The following is a 26644-nucleotide window of genomic DNA, read 5'->3' on the forward strand; positions in this document are numbered from 1 at the left end:
ATTGTGGCAGCCCAACCTGGCATTGTCTTTACACAATCCTGCATGCAATTTTGTATTTACAATAATCAGGAGCATTTCATCTTTTATTCCATAGCAATGGTTTCAGGGGCTCTCCCTACAGGACTACAGATGTGCAGCACCACACTAGGCTAATTTTTGTAATTTTAATAGAGACAAGGTTTCACCATATTGACCAGGCTGGTCTCCAACTCCTGACCTTGTGATCTGCCTGCCTTTTCCTCCCAAAGTGCTGGGATTACAGATGTGAGCCACTGCCTCTGGCCCATAAACCACACATTTCTTTGAGTTTTTGAATTCCAGTCCAAGAGAAACAATTTGATATTTGAAGGATGGCTGCACACAAATATTTGCACACAAATAAAAATATTTGTAAATTGCACCACATGAGGGAGAGTACCAGTATGACTATCAGGACAAAAATATCATGAGGCTGGAATATTCACCTTAAGCAAGATGCAAACCAACTACAATAGAATAGGTCAAAGAAGAAGCCAAAAGAGTCTAATCATTTTAACCAGGCAGCACATTTGTTGATTTTTACAACTGAGTCTCTATAATACCCAATGTATTTATCCATGTACAATAAGAAGTGTCAGAAACTGCACAGGCTCCCCCCTGTTTAGCTGGTAGAGAGCAATTCTATTTTCTAGGATTGCATGTCTATGTTAAATTAAAACAGGGAGTGAGAAGAATAGGCAAGTATAGAAGTAGAAGCCTAAAAAAGCTCCATACATTTGAGGAAAAAGTTGTGTTAAAGATGCAGCTAACTTCAGCCTTTGGGTGGACTAAAAGATCTCTTGTTATGTAAAAATGTGTGAGCCACTTGCAGTGGCTTGTACCTGTAATCCCAGTACTGTGGGAAGTCAAGGCGTGTGGATCACCTGAGGTCAGAAATTTGAGACCAGCCTGACCAACGTGTAGAAACCCCGTCTCTACTAAAAATACTGTTAGCCTGATATGGTTGCACATGCCTATAATTCCAGCTCCTAGGGATGCTGAAGCAGGAGAATCACTTGAACCCAGGAGGCGAAGGTTGTAGTGGGCCAAGATTGTGCCATTGCACTGCAGTGTGGGCAACATGAGAGAAACTCCATCTTAAAAAAAAAAAAAGTGTGGTTGATGTGATATATCTGACACTGTTAACTTACTCTCAGAAGTTACTTCTTGTGAAATCCTAAGTACAGCATTATTCTGGGAAGCAAAGGAGACAGGCACAAGCAAGAACAAATTAAGAGAGGTAAGAGTCTCATCATGATTGGCAGTCTTGTTCTGACATCTTGAGAAAAGCTGTCTGTCCACAGTGTACAGTCATTAACTTGTTGTTGTGGTTTTCAGTTTAAGTGTCTCTAAGTGATGGTGTTCAACATTTGGTGAGCTCTGAGTGGCCCACACCTCAGACACGAGGGTTTTCCCATGAAATTTACACTGAGTCGTCTAGTTTGTATGGCTTCAGGAACAGAGCTGTTCTTGTTCTTAATGATTTCATTGGAGAAAATTTAATTGGAAGAACTAAAAGAATTCAGGGTCCAGTCCAGTCTACCAGTGGATTATAAATACTCAAAGATAATGAACAGTGGTTCAATGTGGTAACAGGTGTACTACAGTTTTTCTTTTCAACATAATTTTTCTCTATATAGGGCTCTCTATTTTTGTCAATGATAATTCCAGTAGGATGAATTTGTTTGCAAAATAGGTTGAGTCTCACCGAACGTGCCTAGATTTTTTACCTAAGTGCAGCAAGAGTAGCAATCGACCATAGAGGATCTTTTTAAACTTTGCTTTGTTAGAAGTTTTATAAGACTCTCAGATTAAACTTTCAAAAACCTCTTGAGACTAGGAAGCCAAACCAAGGCCAACTTCAGACTTTGCCTGCATTCCCTATGGGTTTATTCTATGTATATTGTCAAATAGAACATCCCAGTCAAAGCCTTGGTAACATAACCAATGTTTTCAAATGTGTCCTGTTCTAAAGAGAGTAGATTCTTACTGAACTTATGCAAATAACTTTATTACCCTAAGCGTATGAATACTTATGAGTAGTTTCCCAATTCTGAGGCACTCAGATTGGGAGTAAAAACAAATGTTTCCATTTTTGTTTACAAAAGTATACTTTACCAAATTGCTGTAAGGTATAAATAGCTTAAAAGAGAAAGTTCATAAATCTGGAGAATAAAACATTCAAAGAATCAGCACATTTTCAAATAAAAAATTATGAAACCATTTTCCTTTCGATTATTTAGTGCAATAAAACTGAGGTGTTTTTTCTTCTTTGTCTTGAATTTCATGAAAGTATCAGCCTGTTCGTTAAAATTTTGAAAGTTCTCAGAGAGTCCAGGGGTATGACCTTGAAGTTATCAGAAACTTGTACTCAAGAGTCGTTGTCAGAGTCTTTTCCATATATCTCCTTGAAAAAAAGCAATTTTGGACTGTAGCTGACTGTAAATACCTCGAGGAAGAACCAAAGCAACTGTCTGGGAATGACAAAGATTTAAAAGGACCATGGTTAAAAATCTGAGAATTTTATTAGGTTTATTATGGTAAAGACACAGCTCACAGAGAAATCTAGTTACTTCTGTGGCATATGACACTATGACTGCTAACATATTCGATTTCCAGAGATTTCATACAGTTTTTAAAACTCATTTTTTAAAAAATATTTTAATTTTTTTTTTGAGATGGAATCTCGCTCTGTCGACCAGACTGGAGTGCAGTGGCAGAATCTCTGCTCACTGCAAGCTCCAACTTCCACCTTCACGCCATTCTCCTACCTCAGTCTCCGGAGTACCTGGGACTTCAGGCGCCTCCCATCACACCCCGCTAATTTTGTTTTTGTGTTTTTAGTAGAGACGGTGTTTCACCGTGTTGGCCAGGATCGTCTCGATCTCCTGACCTCATGATCTGCCGGCCTCGGCCTCCCAAAGTGCTGGGATTACAGACCTGAGCCATTGCGCCCAGCCTAGAATACTCATATTATTTGCATTCCCATAAATATTACTTAGAGAAGGCTTAGCATGACTTATCACTCATTTGAAAATGCTTTATATATATTTTAATATATCAAATAAGGTGACTTGTCCATTCATCTTCTGTTTCCCAACAGGATTACTGAGTTCTTGGTGTAGCCCATTAATAGTTAGGGCCAAAAACATATAGTCTCATGTATGTTCAAAAAGGTCCTTATGTAATTCTAGTTCTTCTAGCTGAAAATCATTGATTTAGTTTTAAATTCTACCTATGACAACAAGAGTTCTCCATCCTCATTACATGTTAGTAGTGTCAGGGAAGACTTAAAAATTACCAATGCCTGGGTCCCTCTCCAGACCTTTAAACTGGAACTCATGGGTGGGGCTTGAGCATTCACATTTAAAAATGTTTTCCATTGATTCCAATGTGTAGCTATATTTCCCATCAGATTTCTCTGATTTCTTGTGGCCTTCCCTTTTTTTCTATTTTGGTATCATGATTATTTTCAGGTGTCACTTTCTGTCTTAGGCTTTATGTCCCCTGGGGTAGGGACGTTGCCTTCTTCATTTCTGTATCTTTTCTGAACTTGGGAATTGGTCATCAGGAAAAGGTCTCAAGCACACATAGGTTTTGTTCTGAGTCTCAGGTTCACAGGCTAATTCTAAAGTCTTTGTTCTCCAGGAGGTCAGAGATTGCTTGTGATGAAGGGTGTGGTTACATCTGTAGTGAAGATGGTGGAGGGGAGTTCACCCTGTTTTTAGACATAGCTTTGAAACTAAGAATTTTATGTCTATATAGGTGAAGTGGCAGGGATGGGTAGGAAGACAGTTCTAATTAGGACGGAGGAATTATACTAGGAAGTAGAGGTAAAGGAAGTGAGAAGAATTGGTAAATAGGAGCAATTTGAGCTTACCAAATAGACTAGAGTAGACAGTGGAGATTCTTGATTAAGTGAATTAAGTAGATTTTAGAAAGGTAATGAGAGAGTCATATGCAAGGAAGGTTTCAAAGTCTGGAGATAAGAAGTCAAGCAATACTTTGAGAAGTGGTTGAGCTTTATGGGAATGGAAAGAATTACACTGTTGAGAGATGTTAAACATAATGAAAAGGGTTTCACAATATGAAATTGTGTTTCTCATTTGAATCTGAGCAACAAAAAAGCAGAAGCTGGAGATAATTAAGTATGAAAGGCATTGGGGTACAGGCAGCATAAAGGCCAAGGAGAAAGGGAACTGCAGGAATTAGTGCTGAGAAGCAGGAGTTCGGTGGAGGAAGGAGGAGATCCAGTCCAGATACAGGCAAATAAGTCTTTTCCCTCTCCCAAGCATGGCAGTCAGCCCTGCAGGATACAGGACAAGAGAAAAGGCCATCATACCTGCCAGACTTCCTGAAATACAGAAATGACATCACGGCTGCTATGTCGAATAATGCCAGGATAGATGTCCTCTTCTTAAAGGAGCTGTCATGGAAAGAAAAGAAAAGAAGGAATGGAGATGATGTTATTTTACAGGGGTGAACCTCAGGAACCAGCATGTGACATGAGGTGCTCTATAAATGTTTCTTCAAGAAATGTATTATTTCTGTTGGAAAGTTGATGGGAGATGATTATATTCTTGCAGTTTTTATCCCCTCTCACCATATTTCTAGGTTTTTGATCAGTCCTCTGTCAATTCTCTACTGCACTCAGATATTTCCAAAAGCTTTCAGATGGGAGAAAGGCTAGTCACTATTTTCTATGTCAGTAGAGCTTTCCACCTTTCCACCTTTTCATGGTTGCATCTTTTTCTCAGTGTCTCTGTGGTGGCAACTATGAATGAGACCCTGTTAGGTCTCTGTGTCAGGGACCTGATTGACAGAAGGCCCAGGTCAGTGCACTTCAAATTCACCACCTCCTTTGCACAGAAAGCTTCCTTCCCACAGGCTCCCAGCAAGGGCATGAAAGCAAGCCTAGTTCTCTCAGGCTCTCTTTAACTTCAATGGGTGACTGGTTGGAGGACTCCACATCAGCCTTGCAAAAACTCTTTTAGAACTGCATTGATACCTAAAACCTCTTTCTCTTTCTTTTTCACAAGAGTCAGCTTTGCAAAGGGGTCTGTGGGTTCTCCCATACTACCTTCATGCCTGCCCCACATTCCCTCACATGTGTCTTCCCTGATTAATTATATGTCTAATCCCATCCTGGATGCGTCTCAGTTGGTAAAAACTAACATACCAAGATTGATTGTTTGCACTTAGTATTTTTTTCTTTCTCTCCCACAAGTAGTCAGTAACCATGTCCTAGTGTTTTATGTGTTACCTCTTTTTCTAAATATATATATATATGGAAATAGGTACTATTGAGGGGCACATCCTATGTGCCAGGCCCTGTGCTAAATACTTTACCTGTACCTTATTTAATTCACAAAATAATCCTGTCAGGTAGACATTATTTCCATTTTGCCGATGAAAAGACAGAAGCTTAGAGTAGTGTAACAACTTTCCTGGTGTCATATGACTAGTAAAACCTAAAACCCTATTGCCGATGATGCAGGGATCCACTTACGAGAAACTTTGATCTTCTGGAATGTGGAACGTTCGCTGTCAGTGACTGAGTTACGAGCAGAGCAACCATAGATCCCGCTATACTTTGTAGTAATTTTGGGGATAGAGAGCTCTTGTCCTGATTGCAGAAACTTCCCATTAATCGTCCAAGTATACTCTGCCGGTGGGTTAGAGTCCGCGAAGCAGGACAAGAAGAGGTTTTCTCCTGAACGGTAATTGGTGAATGGAGAGAAAATGCTGGGGTCGTGTGGACCATCTGGTGTAAAGAGAATAGAGCCACAGGTGATGTCGTCTGAGGGAAGGGGATGCTCCTGATCTCTTAAAGGGACTCCAGTGTCCCTCTGAGCCAAGACACACCCTCAAGGCCCAGCCAAACCCCTTCTGTGTTCACTGAGCCGAGGCATGAGGTATTCACGTGTTTCTCCCATCACAGGCTGTAGACCCCAAGTCTCCCATGACAAGAGCAGCCCCTCCCTTTATATTCTTGCTTAAGGCTGTGCCTAGCCAAGTTTTCCCAGGGCAGGGAGTCATGGCCAGCCCTGGTGTCCAGAAATAAAAGTATCTGTACTTGGACGTGAGAGAGATTGAGATGCCTGGCCTCTGGTCATTTGGATTTTTGCTGGTGGCCTGGTCCACAGAGGAACCAAAGATACAAAGGACATCCAGGATGACTGGGTCACTGCAGATGCTACCAACTCGGTCCCATATTTCACATTCATAGGGACCTGTGTCATTTCTCGTGACATTGGCTAGAATGAGGATCCTGTTTTTACCGGGTGGCTCTAGCCTGGGACTGACCGGGAGTCTCTGACTATTTAACTACCACATGTAGATGTAGCCCTGAGTCTTAGGTTCACAGGTTAAGGCTACAACATTCTTATTCTCCATGGGGCTGAAGTTGTTGCTGGTGATGTAGGCTTGGGAAGCTCCCCTGGGCAGATAACAGAGAGAAGATTGTCCTGTGTGGCACCTTTGATTCCTCCACAGGCATCCTTCAATCAGAGTTAGCATCTCCCACCTCTCAGCCCACCCGAGTCCTTGAAAGTCAATAGCTGGTGTGTGTGTCACAAGACAGATGCATGATGATCTAAGTGCTCAAAGACTGTGCGGCCGCCTGCTCTGTCTTAGGGAGCATAGACTTTCTCAAGTGTGAATTGAGCAGCAGTGTTGGGTCATGGACAGACACATCAGTGGGAGCCACAGCCCCTGTTACACCTCCCAGTCTCTCCCTAATCAGTTGACTGACTGGATCACCTTGGGTTCCTTACCTGGAATGTGCAACTGCTGGGCCCCTTCCAAATTCCATCCTACTTTGCCCTCCTAGATGTGATTTCTCTGCAGCTTCCATTTCCAAGGACATTCTAGAGATGAGTAATAATGGCACTTCCGATTGCCCTGAAACCCTGAAGATACTGAGCAGCCTGGCCTGGGACTGGATGTTTCAGCAGAAATAAGACAGGGGAGACCAGAGTCAAGCCTGGAGGTCAGTTCAGTCATCAGGCAGTGGAGGCACAAGGTGGGGCAGTTTTCTACAGGTGTTTCATAATGACTTTCCTGAGCCAGTGACCTCCAAAGATAGAGCAGAGTGCAAGGAATGATCTAGAAAGAGTGAAGGGGACAGGCAAGAGCTGGTGGCTTTGGAGCAGAACCACATTCCATGTTCTGGGTCCTTTATGTTTCCTCTCCTTCTGCAGAGGACAGGTGAGGACTATGTGGATCCTTCCAGAAATACATGTGGACATTTGTAAATGCATAACTGACTGGGGGAAAGGGTGGGAGTTAACTCCTGGATATCTGGTCCTCATGGACCGTGTGTGTTTGATGGATATGAGACAAATTTTGGGAGAAGTTTTGCAAATATTTTCTTTCATTGTACACTCTACGCTCCGATTCCATGGGTTTGACTAATCTAGGGACCACATGGAAGTGGATTCCAGAGTGAATCTGAGAAGAGACTGGTGGTTGCCAGGAGCTGGGAGTGGGGAGAATCAGAAGTTGTTCATGTGTGTGCAGTTTCAGTTATGCAAGACGGGGAGGTTCTAGAGATCCGCTGTACAGCTTGATGCCTACAGTTCACACAGATTGAGTATTTCTTATGCATAAGACTTAGGGCAATAAGTGTCTTGAATTTCTGACATTTTTTGAATCTGAAATATTTGTCACATACTTACTGATTTAGCATCCCAAATCTGACAGATTCAAAATCTAAACTGCTCCAGTGAGCATTTCTTTTCAGCATCAGATTAGTATGCAAAAGTGGGAGGTGATAGGCCAAATACATTCTTGCTCTTTTTTTTTTTTTTTTTTTTTCTCTCACTATATTTCTTGTTTGGTGATTAGTTTTTGGTCAGTTGCATACTGGCCATGCTGCACTTGTATATTTTTGAAGGCTTTGGGATGTGAGAAATAATGATTGCTATTTTCTATGTCATCAAAATTTTCCACCTTTTCATGGTTGCATCTTTTCCTCAGTGTCTCTGTTGTGGCAGTCATCAATAAGAGCCAGTCAGGTCAAATTTTGGACAGATTTTTGTAATTCTGCAAAAAATGTTACTGGGATTCTGGTAGGGTTTGCGTTCAATCTGCAGCTCACTTTGAGTAATATTGTCTTCCTAACAATATTGATTCTTCCAATCAGTGAGAATGAATTGTCTTTGCATATATTGATGTTGTCTTTAATTTCTTACGGTAATGTTTTGTAGTTTTCAAGGTATAACCCGTAGACCTTTTAGGTTAAACTTATTCCAAAATATTTTATTCCTTTTGATGTTAATGTGAATGGAAATTCTTTTCTTAATTTTCTTTCAGATTGTTCATTGTTACTGTATAGTCTAAAGAATGATGTAGAAGGAGTGAAGGGTACAGGCAAAAGCTGGTGGTTTTGGAGCAGAAACATATTCCCTGTCCTGGGTTTTAGATTTTCCCTCTCCCTTTGCAGAGGGCAGTTGGCTCTTCCCTAATAGCCAGAGAGACTTCACTGGAAAACATATTGGCAATGCTCCAGGGATCCACTTACCAGGGACTATGATCCTCTTGATTATGACATTCGTTCCACTAGTGGCTGAGTTATGCATGAAACAGACATAGACCCCTCCATATGTTTTAGTGATTTGGGGGATAAAGAACACTTTGTTCTTTATCTGGATTACTGGAATTTCCCATCAATCAGCCAAGAAAGCTCTGGCAGTGGGTGAGAGTCTGTGAGGCAGGATAGCTTGGGGACTTCCCCTGGATGGTAATAGGTGTATGAAGAAGAAATGGTGGGGGTATCTAGGCCATCTGGAGCAAAGAGAATAAAGTCACAGCTGATGTTGTCAGAGGGAAGGGAAAATCCTGGTCTGTGGAAAGGCCACAGTGACCCTGTGAGCCTAGTCACAACACTGAAATCCCAGCCAAATCCTTGCTGTGTTCACTGTTCTGGAGCCTGAGACATTCCCCTGTTTCTCCCATCATAAGCTGTGGACCCTGAGTCTCCTGTGACAGGAGCAGCCTCTTCTCTCCCATTGTTGATCAAGCTGAAGCCTACTCTTTGTAGTCATGGCCAGCTTTGATGTGCAGGGGTAAAGGTCTTTGTACTTGCCCCTGAGAGGGACTGGGAGGCCTGGCCTCTGGCCATATGTATTTGAGATGGCAGCCTGGCTCACAGAGGAACAGAAGATACTCACAGACGGGATTCAGGGTGACTGGGTCACTGCGGCTGGAACTCACTGGGCTCTTCATTTCACATTCATAGGGTCCTGCAGTATACTGTGTGACACCAAGTAGAATGAGGGTCCTGTTGTTTTAAGACAGCTGCAACCTGGGACTGATAGGGAGGCTCTGACCATTTATCCACCACAGGTAGCTTGCGTTCGGAGTGTCAGGATCACAGGATAAGACCACAGTCTCCGTGGCCTCCTTGGGGTTTAAATTACTGCTGGAGATGGAGGGCTTGGAAGTCTCCACTGTGGAGATAACAGAGAGAAGATTGTACTGTGCGGCACGTTTGATTCCTCCTAAGACATTTTTCAATCAGAGTTGGCATTTCCTATCTCTCAGCACACCCATGTCCCTAAAAGTCCATGGCAGGTGTATGTGTTACAAGGCAGATGCATGGCAATCTGAGGGCTCAGAGATTGTGAGGCTGCCTTCTGTATGTGGGAGAAGCACAGACTTTCCCAAATGTGAATTGAGCAGCGGCATTGGGTCATGGAAAAATATGGGACCAGCAGTCACAGCACCTGGTGCCTCTCTGAGTCTCTCCCTCTCCAACTGCCTGCCTGGCCCACTCTGTGATCCTCACCTGGAGCATGTAGTGCTGGAATCTTTTTAGTTTCAGTCTTACTTTGCCCCCTAGGGTATGTTTTCTCTTCAGCTTCCCCTTCCAAGGATATCCTAGAGATGGATGATGGAACTTCCCAATGTCCTTAAACCCTTTGGGTACTGGCAAGCCTGGCGTGGGACTGAGTACTTCAGCAGAAATAACACAGGGGAGACCAGAGTCAAGCCTGGAGGTCAGTTCAGTCATCAGGGAGTGGAGCTACAAGTTGTGGCACTTGCCCAGCTGTCTCATAGTGAACTGACTTGAGCCAGTGACCTCTAAAGATAGAGCAGAGTCCAAGGAATGATGTACAAGGAGTGAAGGGGACATGCAAGCTCTGATAGCTTTGGAACAAGACCATGTTCCCTGTTCTCTGTCCATGATGTTCCCTTCTCCCTGTAGAGGGCAGGTGAGGACTATGTGGATCTTTCTAGAAATACATGGGGAAGTTTGAAAATGGAGAACTGACGGGTGGAAAGGGCGAACATGAACTGATGACAGAAGTCTGGCCCTCATGGTCCGTATATGTTTGGTGGATATAGACCAATATTTGGGAAGAAGTGTTGCAGATACTTTCTCTCGTTAGACATTCTACTCTCTGATTCTATGAGTTTGACTACTCTATGTACCTCATCTCAGTGGATTCCAGAGTGAATCAGAGAGTAGAACAGTAGTTTCCAGGAGCTGGGGTCTGGGAAATAGGGCATTGTTCTGTGAGTGTGCAGTTTCAGTTACGCAGGATGAGGAGGACCTAGAGATCTCCTGTGCAGCTTCATGCCTATAGTTCATACAGATAAAGCGTTCCTTATGCAGAAAGCTTAAAACCAAGTGTTTTGGATTTCTAACTTCTTTTCAATTGTGGAATATTTGCAGTAGATGTACTGGTTTAGCATCCCAAATCTGAAAAATTTAAAATCCAAAATGCTCCAGTGAGCACTTCTTTTTAGCATCACATCAGTTTTCAGAAGTGTTGGATTTTGGAGCATTTCAGATTTTGGATTTCTGGATTTGGGATGCTCAATTTGTAATACTGTAGTTTTCCCATAAAAAGTTGTCAGGAATTTAGACCTCATGCTACATTCTGACTCCAGTAACAACAACAATAGCAAAATTTGGAGGAAACATTAAATGTTGTCATAAGTGGAAATTTTTACTGATGGTCCAAATATCTAAGATCAATTGCTGGTAGTAGTATTTCTCCTGATTACAAATTAAGTTTCAGGTGTGCCGTGAATTCCTGCAGGATCACATTATGCTCAAAGAAAGATATCAAAGGTGATTTGAAATTAGCAACTCCTTAAGTAGAGAGAGTCCCATTAAAAGGGCAGAACTGGTCAGTGTGTCAATTACATAAAAGGAGGAATGATGCTGAATTAAAAGAAGTGATGTGTGTTATGTTAGTAAATATAGAAAGAATTCCCTGCTTCTAATTTCTGTGCAGAGTTAGGAAAAATTTGGAGGAGCCCAAAACAGGTATTTGAAATGCTTTCTTCATTTTCTGTTAACCTCAGAAAATACAACTAGTGTTTAAGATTCTGTGAATTAGGAAGAGTCTAAGTGAGAAGCCAGTGGCTCATGTGTCCCCCACACGAAGAACCCCAACTTATGAAAATGGCATTATAATGATGAAATAATGGTTTGTAGCACAGGCAGTAAAACCATCAGGTAGCAGCCACCTGGCTACCTCCAAGAGGTCCCCGAAACCACCAGTATTCCCATTGCGTGCCTTGGTAGTTACAGCCTTGGTAGTTGTCCCACAACTACAAAATTGAAAAATTGCGATTGTCAACACAAAATATTAAATATGAAGTTTAATATGTTGTTCCACTTTTTTTTCCCCCACTCTTTTTGAACTTTCCTGTTTCAGTTTTGGAAGTTTCTATTGACACATCCTCAAGCTAGGGATTCCTTCCTGAGTTGTGTGCAGTCTACCAGTAAGCATCAAAAGCATTCTTCATTTCTCTAACAGCCCATTTTTTTTTTTTTTTTTTTTTTTTTTCTGAGACGGAGTCTCGCTCTGTTGCTGAGGCTGGAGTGCACTGGCACGATCTTAGCTCACTGTAAGCTCCGCCTCCCGGGTTCACCCCATTCTCCTGCCTCATCCTCCCCAGTAGCTGAGACTACAGTCGTCCGCCACCACGCCCGACTAATTTTTTGTATTTTTAGTAGAGACGGGGTTTCACAGTATTAGACAGGATGGTCTTGATATCCTGATCTCATGATCCGCCCGCCTCGGCCTCCCAAAGTGCTGGGATTACTGTCATGAGCCACTGTGCCCGGCCATCTCTTAGGGATTTTAACGAGTTGTTGACTTTCGAGTTTGGTAGCTTTTTACTTACTATTAGAACCGAGTGACAAATTTCAGGCATGTTATAGGCCTGAAAGGAAACCAGAAATCTCTAGGAAATGACTGGAGAATGTGAACTCCATAGTAGGTTGAGGATGGAGTCACGAGTGAAATGGGTGAAATGAGCACATGGGCTTTGGGCACCGCAGGCCTGTCCAGCCTATGACACCCTGGTGAGTCAGTGCAAAGTTTACAACAGTGACAGCAAACTAGCATGGCTGAATACATGTGTCATCCAGTCTCAGGCTGGCTGTCCTCACTCATTCCTGGACATAGGCCAGGCTAACCATGGGAGGAATTTAGTTTATGGTTTAACTTTGAAGCAAGAATGATAATAGTTCCTCCATAACACTAATACCCTTCTTTTGCCCAGGGATTGCCTTTGTAAAACTGGTGAAAGACCATGAGAGTAAGATTATAGGAGGGAAGTGAATACTGCTAAAATGTAGGCACAGTTTTTATAATCCCTTACTGCTCAAATGTCATTTGGCCAGAGTTTTCAAAATTTGTAACTAATTACTCCTATAAATAACATCACTATTGTAGAACCTGAGATTGGTCTTTTGAGATGTTTCTCATTCTTTGCATTCTGGCAACCGGCTGACCTCATCCATACCCATGACTAATGGTTGAGCCAGTCACGTGGTCCCCACCTAGAGGCAGATTCAAGCAGAAACAGATCATTTCTTGTAAATTTATTTGAGTTCTTTGTAGGTTCTGGATATTAGCCCTTTGTCAGATGAGTAGATTGCAAAAATTTTCTCCCATTCTGTAGGTTGCCTGTTCACGCTGATGGTAGTTTCTTTTGCTGTGCAGAAGCTCTTTAGTTTAATTAGATCCCATTGGTCAATTTTGGATTTTGTTGCTGTTGCTTTTAGTGAAGTCCTTGCCCATGCCGATGTCCTGAATGGTATTACCTAGGTTTTCTTCTAGGGTTTTTATGGTATTAGGTCTAACATTTAAGTCTCTAATCCATCTTGAATTAATTTTCGTATAAGGAGTAAGGAAAGGATCCAGTTTCAGCTTTCTACTTATGGCTAGCCAATTTTCCCAGCACCATTTATTAAATAGGGAATCCTTTCCCCATTTCTTGTTTTTGTCAGGTTTGTCAAAATCAGATGGCTGTGGATGAAAAACACAAACACCCCATCAAAAAGTGGGCAAAGGATATGAACAGACATTTCTCAAAAGAAGACATTCATACAGCCAACAGATACATGAAGAAATGCTCATCACCACTGGCCATCAGAGAAATGCAAATCAAAACCACAATGAGATACCATCTTACACCAGTTAGAATGGCAATCATTAAAAAGTCAGGAAGCAACAGATGCTGGAGAGGATGTGGAGAAATAGGAACACTTTTACGCTGTTGGTGGGATTGTAAGCTAGTTCAACCATTATGGAAAACAGTATGGCAATTCCTCAAGGATCTAGAACTAGAAGTACAATATGACCCAGCCATCCCATTACTGGGTATGTACCCAAAGGATTATAAATCATGCTGCTCTAAAGACACATGCACATGTATATTTATTGAGGCACTATTCACAATAGCAAAGACTTGGAATCAACCCAAATGTTCATCAGTAACAGACTGGATTAAGAAAATGTGGCACATATACACCACAGAATACTATGCAGCCATAAAAAAGGATGAGTTTGTGTCCTTTGTAGGGACATGGATGCAGCTGGAAACCATCATTCTCAGCAAACTATGGCAAGAACAGAAAACCAAACACCGCATGTTCTCACTCACAGGTGGAAATTGAACAATGAGATCACTTGGACTCGGGAAGGGGAACATCACACACCGGGGCCTATCATGGGGAGGGGCAGGAGGGAGGGATGGCATTGGGAGTTATACCTGATGTAAATGACAAGTTGATGGGTGCAGCACACCAACATGGCACAAGTATACATATGTAACAAACCTGCACGTTATGCACATGTACCCTAGAACTTACAGTATAGTAATAATAATAAAAAAGAAATGTTATTCAAGCTTAACAAGGAATAAAATTCCAATACATCGTGCAAAATGGATGAACCTTGAAGACATTATGCTAACTGAAATAAGCCAGATACAAAAGGGTAATTATTACATACTTCCATTTATAAAAGATATAATAGCCAGTTACATAGAGACAGAAAGTAGAATGGTGAATGCTACGGGTTAGGGGGAGAAGGAGTAAGAGTTACTGTTTATTGGGTACAGAAGTTTAATGGTAGGAGGAAAAAGTTCTGGAAATGGATAGTGTGATGGTTACACAACACTAAATTGCACACTTAGAAATAGTTAATGATAAGCCTTATATTAGATATATAAATAGTGTCCTGGTAGTCTTATACTCTATAAATACACACTTTTTGGTATTGCCCGTGTCCTGCCATGCAGAGTCCCAGAGGTGAATCTCCCTATTTCTCCAAGTGTGCATCACTCACTCTCCTCTGTGCTGTGTCCTAGTGCTGTGTCCACAGCCTCACACAGCCGATGACTTCAGAGCCAGGAAACAGCTCAAGAGTCGGCTCCGAGGTTCCCTCTCTGCTTATTTCCCTGCAACCTAGGCTTCACTTCAACTGGCAGCTCGATTTAGCCGAATTCAGGACAGGCCACCAGGGCTCTTTCTCCACACAAGCTGGTCCCACCCCAGGTGGAGTCAGGCAGGGCCAGACACCAGAGAAGCACGGAGCAGAGCAGGGAGCGGTCTGAGCTGCTCCTCTCTCATCCAGGGGACTTCCTCCTCCCATTTGGAGGAAAAATGTGAGCTTGTTTCAAACCTTAGATGTTCCTTTTAGTTCATGGAGTAGTAAAAGAAAACAAAGACGTGGTGGAAAGGGAAGTGTTGGTGACAGTGAGAAAAATCTTGACCTTGAGGACTCTCCTTCTTGTCCCTCTGTGAAGCCTCTTCCACCACATCGGGCTCAGGACTGACAAAGCCCCCTCCCAACCTTTCTCAGCCTGGACTGAAGTTCAGCCACGAGAAAACAGAAACACAAGGAGAAGAGAGTCTGTAGAGACAAATTGGGAGGGTTCAAGAGGAGAATTTAGGATTTGCTTCTGCCCATGGGACACAAGCTGGGAATAAAAAATGTTTTCCTGACTCTTCTCAGAAAGCCATAGAGACTCTACCTAAAACCCTATTGCCAATGATGCAGGATCCACTTACCAGAGACTTTTATCATCTTGGATGTGGAACGTTCGCTGCCAGTGACTGAGTTACGAGCAGAGCAACCATAGATCCCACTATGCTCTGTAGTAATATTGCGGATATAGAGCTCTTGTCCTGATTGCAGAAACTTCCCATTAATCATCCAAGAATACTCTGCCGGTGGGTTAGAGTCCGCGAAGCAGTACAAGTGGATGTTTTCTCCTGTATAGTAGTAATACTTGACTGGAGACAAAACGCTGGGTTTGTCTGGACCATCTGGAGTAAAGAGAATAAAGCCACAGGTGATGTCGTCTGAGGGAAGGAGATGCTCCTGGTCTCTTAAAGGCACCAGTGTCCCTCTGAGCCAAGACACACCCTTAAGGCCCAGCCAAACCGCTCCTGTGTTCACTGAGTCGAGGCCTGAGGTATTCACCTGTTTCTCCCATCACAGGATGCAGACCCCAAGTCTCCCATGATGAGAGTATCTCCTCACCTTATATTCTTGGTTAAGGCTGTGCCTACCCAGGTTTTCCCAGGGCAGGGAGTCATGGCCAGCTCGGGTGTCCAGAAATAAAAGTGTCTGTACTTGGACGTGAGAGAGACTGAGATGCTTGTCCTCTGGTCGTTTGGATTTTAGCTGGTGGCCTGGTCCACAGAGGAACCAAAGATACAAAGGACCTCCAGGGTGACTGGGTCACTGGGGATGCTACCAACTCGATCCCGTATTTTACATTCATAGGGTCTTGTGTCATTTCTTGTGACATTTGCTAGAATGAGGATACTGTTTTTACCGGGTTGCTTTAACCTGGGAACTGACCAGGACGCTCTGACCATTTACCCATCACACATAGGTGTAGCCCTGAGTCTTAGGTTCACAGTTAATGCTACAACATTCTTATTCTCCATGGGGTTGAAGTTGTTGCTGGTGATGTAGGACTTGGGCAGCTCCGCTGTGTGGATAACAGAGAGAAGATTGTCCTGTGTGGCACCTTTGATGCCTCCATAGTCATCCTTCAATCAGAGTTGGCATCTCCCACCTCTCAGCCCACTCAAGTCCTTGAAAGTCAGTAGCTGGTGCGTGTGTCACCAGACAGATGCATGATGATCTAAGGGCTGAAAGACTCTGAGGCCTCCTGCTCTGTCTTAGGGAAGCACAGACTTTCTCAAGTGTGAATTGAGCAGCAGTGTTGGGTCATGGACAGACAGGTCAGTGGGACCCACAGCCCCTGGTACCCCTCCCAGTCCCTCTCTAATCAACTGTCTTGCTGGCTCACCTTGGGTTCATTACCTGGAATGTGCAACTGCTGGGCCCCTTCCAAATTCCATCTTACTTTGCCCCCCCAGATATGATTTCTCTGCAGTTTGCACTTCCAAGGACATTCTAGAGATGAGTAATAATGGGACTTCCCATTGTCCTGAAATCCTGAAGATACTGAGCAGCCTGGCCTGGGACTGGATGTTTCAGCAGAAATAAGACAGGGGAGACCAGAGTCAAGCCTGGAGGTCAGTTCAGTCATCAGGCAGTGGAGGTACAAGGTGGGGCAGTTTTCTGCAGGTGTTTCATGATTACTTACTTGAGCCAGTGACCTCCAAAGACAGAGCAGAGTGCAAGGAATGATCTAGAAAGAGTGAAGGGGACAGGCAATAGCTGGTGGCTTAGGAGCGGAACTATGTTCCCTATTCTGGATTCTTTAAGTTTCCTCTCCTTCTGCAGAGGACAGGTGAGGACTATGTGGATCTTTCCAGAAACACATGTGGACATTTGCAAATGCAGAACTGACTGGTGGAAAGGGTGGGAATGAACTTCTGGAAATCTGGTCCTCATGTACTATGTGTGTTTGATGTATATGAGACAAATTTGGGGAGAAGTTTTGCTAATATTTTCTTCCATTGGACACTCTCCTCTCTGATTCCATGGGTTTCACTACTCTAGGGACCTCATGTAAGTGAATTCCAGAGTGAATTTGAGAAGAGAGATGCTGGGAGTGGGGAGAATCAGAAGTTTTTTGTGGGCGTGCAGTTTCTGTTATGCAAGACGAGGAAGTTCTAGAGATCTGCTGTACAGCTCGATGCCTATAGTTCACACAGATTGAGTGTTTCTTATGCATAAGACTTAGGACAAAAAGTGTTTTGGATTTCTGACATTTTTTGATTCTGAAACGTTTGTCACATACTTGCTGGTGTAGCATCCCAAATCGGAAAGATTCAAAACCTAAAATGCTCATATTTCTTTTCAGCATCAGTTAAGTATGCAAAAGTGGGAAGTGATAGGCCAAATACTTTCCTGCCTTTTTTTTTCTTTTTCTTTTTTTCTCTCACCACGTTTCTAGCTTGGTGATTAGTTTTTGGTCGATTCCGTAGTGGTCATGCGGCACTTGTATATTCTTGAAGGCTTTGGGATGTGAGAAATAATGATTGCTATTTTCTACGTCATCAAATCTTTCCACGTTTCCATGATTGCATCTTTTCCTCAGTTTCTGTGTTGTGGCAGTCATTAATAAGAGCCTGTCAGGTCAGATTTAGGACAGGTTTATGTAATTCTGGAAAAAATGTTACTGGGATTCTGGTAGGGGTTGCTTTGAAACTGCAGCTCACTTTGGGTAGTATTGTCTTCCTAACAATATTGATTCTTCCAATCTGTGAAAATGAAATGTCTTTCCATGTACTGATGTTGTCTTTAATGTCTTTCAGTAACGCTCTGTAGTTTTCAAGGTATAACCCTTAGACAGTTTTGGTTAAACTTATTCCAAAATATTTTAATCCTTTTGATGTTAATGTGAATGGAAATTCTTTTCTTAATTTCCTTTCACATTGTTCATTGTTAGTGTATAGTCTAAAGAATGATATAGAAAGAGTGAAGGGGACAGGCAAAAGCTGGTGGTTTTCAAGCAGAAACATATTCCCTGTCCTGGGTTTTAGATTTTCCCTCTCCCTTTGCAGAGGGCAGGTGACTCTTCCCTGATAGCCAGATAGGCTTCACTGGAAAACATATTGCCAGTGCCCCAGGGACCCACTTACCAGGGACTATGATCCTCTGGATTATGAGATTTGTTCCAAAAGTGGCTGAGTTATGTATGAAACAGACATAGACTCCTCTGCATGTTTTAGTGATTTGGGGATAAAGAACACTTGTGCTGATTGCTGGAACTTCCCATCAATCAGCCAAGAAAGCTCTGCCAGTGGGTGAGAGTCTGTGAGGCAGGAGAGCTTGAGGACTTCCCCTGTGTGCTAACAGGTGTACGAAAAAGAAATGGTGGGATCATCCAAGCCATCTGGAGCAAAGAGAATAAAGTCACAGATGATGTTGTCAGAGGGAAGGGAAAATCCTGGTCTGTGGAAGGGCCACAGTGACCCTGTGAGCTAAGTTACAACACTGAAGTCCCAGCCAAATCCCTGCTGTGTTCACTGATCTGGAGCGTGAGACATTCCCCTGTTTCTCCCATCATAACCTGTGGACCCTGAATCTCCCATGACAGGAGCAGCCTCTTCTCTCCCATTGTTGGTCAAGCCTAAGGCTACTCTTTGTGGTCATGGCCAACTTTGATGTCCAGGGGTAAAGGTCTCTGTACTTGCACCCGAGAGGGACTGGGAGGTCTGGCCTCTGGCCATGTGTATTTGGGATGGCAGCCTGGCTCACAGAGGAACAGAAGATACTCACAGACAGGATTCAGGGTGACTGGGTCACTGCGGCTGGAACTCACTGGGCTCTTCATTTCACATTCATAGGGTCCTGCAGTACGCTTTGTGACACCAAATAGAATGAGGGTCCTGTTGTTTTCGGACAGCTGCAACCTGGGACTGATAGGGAGGATCTGACCATTTATCCACCACAGGTATCTTGCGTTCGGAGTGTCAGGATAACAGGATAAGGTCACAGTCTCCGTGCCCTCCCTGGGGTTTAAGTTGCTGCTGGAGATGTAGGGCTTGGGAGTCTCCACTGTGCAGATAACAGAGAGAAGATTGCCCTGTGTGGCACCTTTGATTCCTCCAAAGACATTTTTCAATCAGAGATGGCATTTCCCACCTTTCAGCCCACCCAAGTCCTTAAAAGCCCATATCAGGTGTGTGTGTTACAAGACAGACGCATGGCAATCTGAGGGCTCAGAGATTGTGAGGCTGCCTGCTTTATATGAGAGAAGCACAGACTTTCTCATGTGTGAATTGAGCAGCAGTATTGGGTCATGGAAAGGCATGGGACCAGCAGTCACAGCCCCTAGTGCCCCTCTGAGTCCCTCCCTCTCCAACTGCCTGCCTGGCCACCCTGTCGTCCTCACCTGGAGCATGCAGTGCTGGAATCTTCTTAGTTTCAGTATTACTTTACCCCCCAGGATATGTTTTATATCTGCAGCTTCCCTTTCAAGAACATCCTAGAGATGGATGATAGAACTTCCCATTGTCCTTAAACCCTTTGGGTACTGGGAAGCCTGGCCTGGGACTGGGTACTTCAGCAGAAAAAACACAGGGGAGACCAGAGTCAAGCCTGGGGGTCAGTGCAGTCATCAGGCAGTGGCGCCACAAGGTGGGGCAGTTTTCCCAGTTGTCTCATAGTGACTGACTTGAGCCAGTGACCTCTAAAGATAGAGTAGAGTCCAGGGAATGACCTACAAAGAGTGATGGGGACAGGCAAGAGCTGATAGCTTTGGACCAGGACCATGTTCCCTGTTTTGTGTCCATGATGTTCCCTTCCCCCTGTAGAGGGAAGGTGAGGACCATTTGGTTGTTTCTAGAAATACATGTGGATATCTGAAAATGGAGAACTGACTGGTGGAAAGGGCGAACATGAACTGATGATGGAAGTCTGGCCTTCACGGACGATATGTGTTTGGTGGCTATTAGAACAATGTTTGGGAAGAAGTCTTGCAGAAACTTTCTGTCATTAGACATTCTACTCTCTGATTCTATGAGTTTGACTACTCGATGTACCTCATCTCAGTGGATTCCAGAGGGAATCAGAGAGTAGAACAGTAGTTTCCAGGAGCTGGGGTCGGGGGAATAGGGCATTGTTCCATAGCTGTGTGGTTTCAGTTAGGCAGGTTGAGGAGGTTCTAGAAATCTCCCGTACAGCTTCATGCCTATAGTTCATACAGATAAAGTGTTCCTTATGCAGAAAGTTTAAAACCAAGTGTTTTGGATTTCTAGCTTCTTTTTTTATTTTGAAGAACATCTTTTCAGCATCACATCAGTGGTCAGAAGCATTGGATTCTGGAGCATTTCAGATTTTGGATTTCTAGATGTGGGATGCTCAATTTGTAATACTGTAATTTTCCCATTAAAAAGTTGTCAGGAGTTTAGACCTCATGTTATATTCTGACTCTAGTAACAAGACCCAAAAAAAATTTTGGAGGAAACTTTAAAATGTTGTCATAAGTGGAAATTTTAACTGATGTTTCAAACATCTAAGATCAATTGCTGGTAGTAGTATTTCTCTTGATACCCAATTAAGGTTTAGGTGTGGGGTGAATTCCAGCAGAATCAAATTATGCTCAAAGAAAGATGCCAAAGGTGATTTGAAATTAGCAAGTCCTTAAGTAGAAAGAGTCCCGTTAAAGGGACAGAACTGGCCAGTGTGTCAATTACATAAAGGGAGGAATGATGCCGAATTAAAAGAAGTGATGTGTGTTATGTTAGTAAATATAGAAAGAACTCCCTGTTTCTAATTTCTGTGCAGAGTTAGGAAAAATGGGGAGGAGCCCAAAACAGGTATGTGAAACGCTTTCTTCATTTTCTCTTAACCTCAGGAAGTACAACTAGAGTTTAAGTTTGTGTGAATTAGGAAGACTCTAAGTGAGTCGCCAATGGTTCATGTGTCCCCCACACGAACAACACCAACTTATGAAAATGGCATCATCAGAAGGAAACAATCATATGTGGCACAGGCAGTAAAACCATCAGATAGCAACCTCTGGCCACCTCCAACAGGTCCCCGACACCACCAGTATTCCCATTACGTGTATGTTACAGCCTTGGTAGTTGTCCCACAACTACAAAATTTAAAAATTGCTATTGTCAATACAAAATGTTAAATATGAAGTAGAATATGTTGTCCCACTTTTTTTCCCCAACTCTTTTTGAACTTTCCTGTTTCAGTTTTGGAAGTTTCTATTGACACCCTCTTTCTGTTGCCCAGGCTAGAGTGCAGTGGTACGGTCTTGGCTTACTGCAAGCTCCACTTTCGGGGTTCACACCATTTTCCTACCTCAGCCTCCCGTGTAGCTGGGACTACACGCGCCTGCCACCACGTCTGGCTATTTGTTTGTATTTTTAGTAGAGTTGGGGTTTCACCGTGTTTGCCAGTATGGTCTCGGTCTCCTGACCTCGTGATCCACCTGCCTCACCTTCCCAAAGTGCTGGGATTGCAGGCTTGAGCCACTGTGCCAGGCCATCTCTGAGGGATTTCAATGGGTTGTTGACTTTTGAGTTTGTTCAGCTGTTTACTTACTGTTAGAACAGAGTGACAAATTTCAAGCTTGTCGTATGCCTGATGGGAAACCAGAAGTCTCCAGGAAGTGACTGGAGAATGTGAGCTCCATAGTAGGCTGAGGATGGAGTCACAAGTGAAATGGGTGAAATAAGCCCATTGGCTTTGGAGACTGCAGGCCTGTCCAGCCTCTGACTCTCTAGTGAGTCAGTGCAACGATTCCAACAGTGACACAAAATTAGCACGGTTGACTCCATCTGGCATCTAGTCTCAGGTTGGCTGCCCTCACTCATTCCTGGACATAGGCCAGGCTCACCATGGGAGGAATGTAGTTTATGGTTTAACTTTGAAGAAACAATGATAATAGTTCCTCGATAAAAGTAATACCCTTATTTTGCCCAGGGATTGCCTTTGTAAAACTGGTGAAAAACCATGAGAGTAAGATTATAGGAGGGAACTGAATTCTGCTAAAGTGCAGGCACAGTTTCCACAATCTCTTACTGCTCTAATGTCATTTGGTCAGAGTGTACAAAATTTGTAAGTAATTGTTCCAATAGATAACATCACTATTGTAGAACCTGAGGTTGGTCTTTTGAGATGTTTCTTATTCTTTGCATTCTGGCAACCTGCTGACCTCATCCATACCCATGACTAATGGCTCAGTCAGTCACGTGGTCCCCACCTAGAGGCGGATTCAAGCACAAACGGATCATTTCCCTCCGCCCGCATGATTCCATCATCAAACAATCAGCACTACCCATTTTTCCGTCCTGTGTCCCTGAAACTATCCTTGAAAATCTCTAACCCGTGATCCACTAGGGAGGCTGATTTAAGTAATAATAAACCTCTGTCCTCCTGTTTGGCAGACTTGGACTCGTTAAAATCTTTCTTTACTGCAAATCACCATCGGGATAAATTGTGTTTTTTTTGTGCAGGAGGCCAGAAGAACTTGTTTGTGAATTATAAGAGTGGATGGAGGAGCTGCCTATCCCTGTCCCACGGTCTTGTCCACAGATCAGCCTCACAAAGGGAAAGATCCCTGGATGGGGATACAGTGGAAGATCATTCTCTTAGTGACCTGGGGACATTGGCTTGAGATGAAGCTTTTCAGGAGTGGCAACTCCAGTTGATTTCTGTGCCTTTCCTATTTCCTGGGAGGTGGGCCAGGTCACAGTGTTAGCAGGAAGGGAACAGAACAGTCAGCCTAGTTAGAGGGAGTGTCTGGGGAAGGCCTAGGGATGGAGGAAGAAGCTGTGCAGGACAGGGCTTGCCAGATAGAATGAAGTGGGAGGAAGATGAGGGACAGAGAGAAGCCGAGAGAGGCAGAGACAGCATGACAGTGAACAGTGGGGGCTACAGTGACTTCAGTGACCCCAGGGACCAGGTGCTCCCGTTTCCACAGTCCAGGACCAGGGAGCCCTGAAAACCCTCCAGTGGCCAAAGAGCTTCAGAGTAACACATGAAGTGGGATGGCTTTAGGGGCAAGAGGAAGTGGGGGGATGAAACGTGGGTGTCAGCCTCTGAAGGACAAGGGACAGGTGTGGCGAGAATTTCCTAGGATTCTGCATCCAAGATCCAGTCTCTAAAGAGGTTATGGATCATTCATTCCTTCATTCAATTCCTTCATTTGTTATGTGAGAGCACCTGAGGGTGTGTCTCTCACTGGACTTGAGCTGGTGCAGGGTGTGAGTGGGGAATGAAAACAAGGTCCTCTCTTTTATCCTGTCATGCCAGTGACATGGACACTATGGGAAACATAGGATTTCAGGTTCAGTGATAGGGGTTAAGATCTGAGGGGGACGCCTGGACATTTTTTGTACTGACTCTGATGGTTGAGACTGGTGATTTAGTTCTGGAGTGCAGACTATTCAGCTGACCATTTGCTCTCACTCCTCTGAGGTTTGGATGCCTAAGAAGAGAGGATTTGAGCCAATAAATTACTACAGGGTCATTGGAATCCAATAAGCCCTCACTTCTGGTGGAGGAGAGGATGGGCCTGTGGCTGCAGACAGACCTCATGTGACCCTGATCTGCCTTTTGTGTTTGTGTGACTCTGGTTCAGTGACTGTGCCTTCCTGTGCCTCAGTTATCTCTCAGTCAAATAAGCTAAATGGCAAATGGACTGTGGCTTTTCATGCTATCTGTGAATAAATTGTAAATTCTTCACAGTCACCTGACCTAATGCTTGGCACAGTGGAGGTGTTCACACAAACAGCATTTATTGTTATTCACTTCCATGAGAGAGCACCTTTAGGTCAGATCTCTGTGGACAAGCTGCTGCCAGGTACATTTTCTGTCTTCTGTTTCTGCTTCTGGGGACATTAGACTACCTATGGAGTGTCCTAAGCCCCACAAGGCAGTTGGCTGATGGCCTACAAAGCTTGTCTTTCTGTCCTCTCCACTCTGAGTGTCAGGTGAAGAATGCTCTGTCCTTGACCAGATGAGGTTCTGAGTGCTGAGCCCTGGCTGGTGAGCAGCTCCAGGAGACACAGTCGTCAGACAGCTGATGAATCCTTTGCCCCAGTAAGCCCTGCCACAACCCAGAAGTGACACAAGCTCCTCAGCTTTATCTGGAGTAATGATTTAGGGATGGGGTCTGGGGTTGAGGCTTCTTGGGCTGAGCTGCTCTGAGAGTATCTCAGGGGTCCTCTTTGGCAAAGCCCTACTCACTTCTCCAGGGTCTTTCTCAGGGTCAAGTTTATGAAGAGGGCATGAGGTGCTTGGCTGAGGCTGATCTCCTCCTGCTGAGCACCCCCCCCCCCCATCAGACTGTCCTTCCTGTGCAGCAAGTGTCTGCAGGGTCTGGAGGCAGGAAAGGAATTCTGATCTGTTGAGGTTTGTCTCCTCTGTGTGTGTCCTGCACTAAATGCCAAAACCCAAACATGGGACATAATGCAGAGAGGGACACAGGCACAGTCCAGGCGTGACCATCCTGTGTGTGCAAAGTAGAAGTGACCCCGCCCCCCAACACCCAGGGATCATGTGGAATCACTCACCATATAAGGTGAAATGTCCAGTTACTCCTTCAGTCTTGTAACCTCGCTTTATGATTTTTACGGTGTAGGATCCTGCGTCCTTCTGGTTCACACTCTGGATCAGCAGGGATGCATTGGAATATACTCTTTCTCGTCCACTGTATGCAGGCCCAAATATAATTCTTTCAGTGTCTATTATATATGCTGTAATGTAATGGTGGAGGTCCCTTATTTGCCCTTTGTACCAGATGTAGGCAGCAGGATTCTTGGTTAAATTGTGCACAAGTAGAAGAACATCATTCCCCTCAGAAATATTGGTTGGCTCAGCTTCAATTGTGACTTGGGCAGTGGTCGGCGAGTTCCAGAAGATTAAAAGTGATGCTAGTAGGTGGAGAGAGCATCAGTCAATATTGAGACCTATGTATTGGGGTGAAAAGATGGGGCCATGCGTCCTGAGAAGATCTCTTCAGTCATCAGCCTTGAAGACACACACGCACACACACACACAAAATCCACACATACCTCTTTTTGTGTGTGTGTGTGATTGTGTGTTTGTGTCCTACTGTCCTACTGTCCTACTGGGTGAAGGTCAGTGGCATGACCCCATTCCTTCAACACTTCTGACCTCGGTATTTTTCTGTTTGGAATTCTCTTCCCCAGAGGTCTGCACGGCTCCCTCCACACTGCCCTCAGGTCCTGCTCACATCAGGGCATCCTTAGACTTCTTTCCTGACACCTCCTTCAGAGACTCTGGGTTTTCCCTTTCTGACATTTCCCTGCTCTGCTACCTCCGGAGCTCTTGTCAACACCTGACCTCACATTCTAGATCTCTTTGCATGTCTGTCTTCCTCCCCATGAGAGCATGAGCTCCCTGAGGACAGGGACTTTTATGATCTTGGTTGCACCCCAGTGCCTGGGACAGGCTGCAGACTCTTGCAGATGTGAGGGTTCCAAGGGCCCTCCATGCCAGGGCTATTTTTTTTTCTTTCCTCAATTGTTGAGGTTTTTGCTGAGGACAATGTTTCATGCCCTGCTTACATTTTCATTTGAAGTGCAATCTGATAATAGTTATTATTATCATTTTTCAAAATGTGGTGTCCAGTGATGATTAACCAGGAAACAAGAACACTTGAGATTTTCCTTCCTCTTACCAATTCCGGTTCAATGTGATTTTCCTGTTTTGACCCCTGTCCCTCTTGCGTATATTTTTCCCTCTCCAGGCTCCAACAGAGCCTTCTTTCCTGTATTTTTTTTTTTTTTTTTTTTTTTTGAGACAGAGTCTCTTACTGTCAGCCAGGTTGGCGTGCAGTGGCACAATCTCCGCTCACTGCAACCTCTGCCTCTTGGGTTGATGCAATTCTCCTGCCTCAGCCTCTCAAGTAGCTAGGATTACAGGAGCACACCACCACACCTGGTTAATTTTTTTGTATTTTTAGTAGAGACGGGGCTTCAGTGTGTTGAACAGACTGGTCTTGAACTCCTGACCTCATGATCCACCCAACTCAGCCTCCCAAAGTGCTGACTTTCATTTTTAAGAACCCCCTACTCTCCAGGAGACCCCATCCAATCATTCTGCTTGCTCCTCCTGTCCTCTCCCAGGAAGTTCTCTCCTCACCTGTGAGCAGGAGCTCCTTCCAGCTGATGTGCAGTGTGCAGGGAGGGGCTGAGGGGGCCCCCATGGTCTGTGCTGCCTGTGTGTTCTCCGTGGAGATGAGCCTGGGATCCAGAATCTTTCTGAGCACGACTGTCAGCTGTGCTGTCCTTCCTCCCTCTGTGCTGAGCCTCTTCCCGCGGCAGGAGCACTTCTCTGGTTCATGGGTGGGGTCTGTTCCCAGGGCACCTCTCTGTCCCCGCCCCTCTCAGTCCTGCCTCCTTGTCCCTCCTTCTCTTTTACCTTTTGTCTGTGTGTCAGGTCCTTGGGAATTG

At 44.2% G+C, this 26644-nt stretch overlaps 1 protein-coding gene, 1 long non-coding RNA gene and 1 pseudogene across 2 annotated transcripts in view; 1 reads left to right on the forward strand and 2 right to left on the reverse strand.

The window, feature by feature from the left end:
• LOC144337558 (uncharacterized) overlaps positions 1–26644 on the forward strand; it is a 119445-nt gene that overhangs the window by 84230 nt on the left and 8571 nt on the right. The window lies entirely within an intron of this gene.
• LOC144336772 (pregnancy-specific beta-1-glycoprotein 4-like) lies at positions 5490–14924 on the reverse strand (annotated as a pseudogene).
• Positions 15315–26542, reverse strand: LOC144336773 (pregnancy-specific beta-1-glycoprotein 2-like). The gene is made up of 4 exons (XM_077978019.1): positions 26334–26542; positions 24740–25099; positions 18984–19262; positions 15315–15601 (listed from the first exon to the last, which is right to left on the reverse strand). Exons 1-4 carry the CDS (start codon positions 26395–26397, stop codon positions 15315–15317), a joined length of 990 nt encoding a protein of 329 aa, XP_077834145.1. The 5' UTR covers positions 26398–26542.

The sequence above is a fragment of the Macaca mulatta genome, chromosome 19 (genome assembly GCF_049350105.2).
Source record: "Macaca mulatta isolate MMU2019108-1 chromosome 19, T2T-MMU8v2.0, whole genome shotgun sequence".
NCBI classification, from domain to species: domain Eukaryota; kingdom Metazoa; phylum Chordata; class Mammalia; order Primates; family Cercopithecidae; genus Macaca; species Macaca mulatta.

What these genes read in the sequence shown, in the direction of transcription:
- LOC144336773 (XM_077978019.1), bottom strand. Translation starts at nt 26,397, where the DNA reads ATGGGGGCCCCCTCAGCCCCTCCCTGCACACTGCACATCAGCTGGAAG. An exon ending in TGGACATTTCACCTTATATG is followed by an intron (nt 19,263 to 24,739) that starts GTGAGTGATTCC and finishes TTATCTGCACAG; the next exon opens with TGGAGACTCCCAAGCCCTAC. An exon ending in AGTCACCCTGAATCCTGTCT is followed by an intron (nt 15,602 to 18,983) that starts GTGAGTATCTTC and finishes TCTTTACTCCAG; the next exon opens with ATGGTCCAGACAAACCCAGC.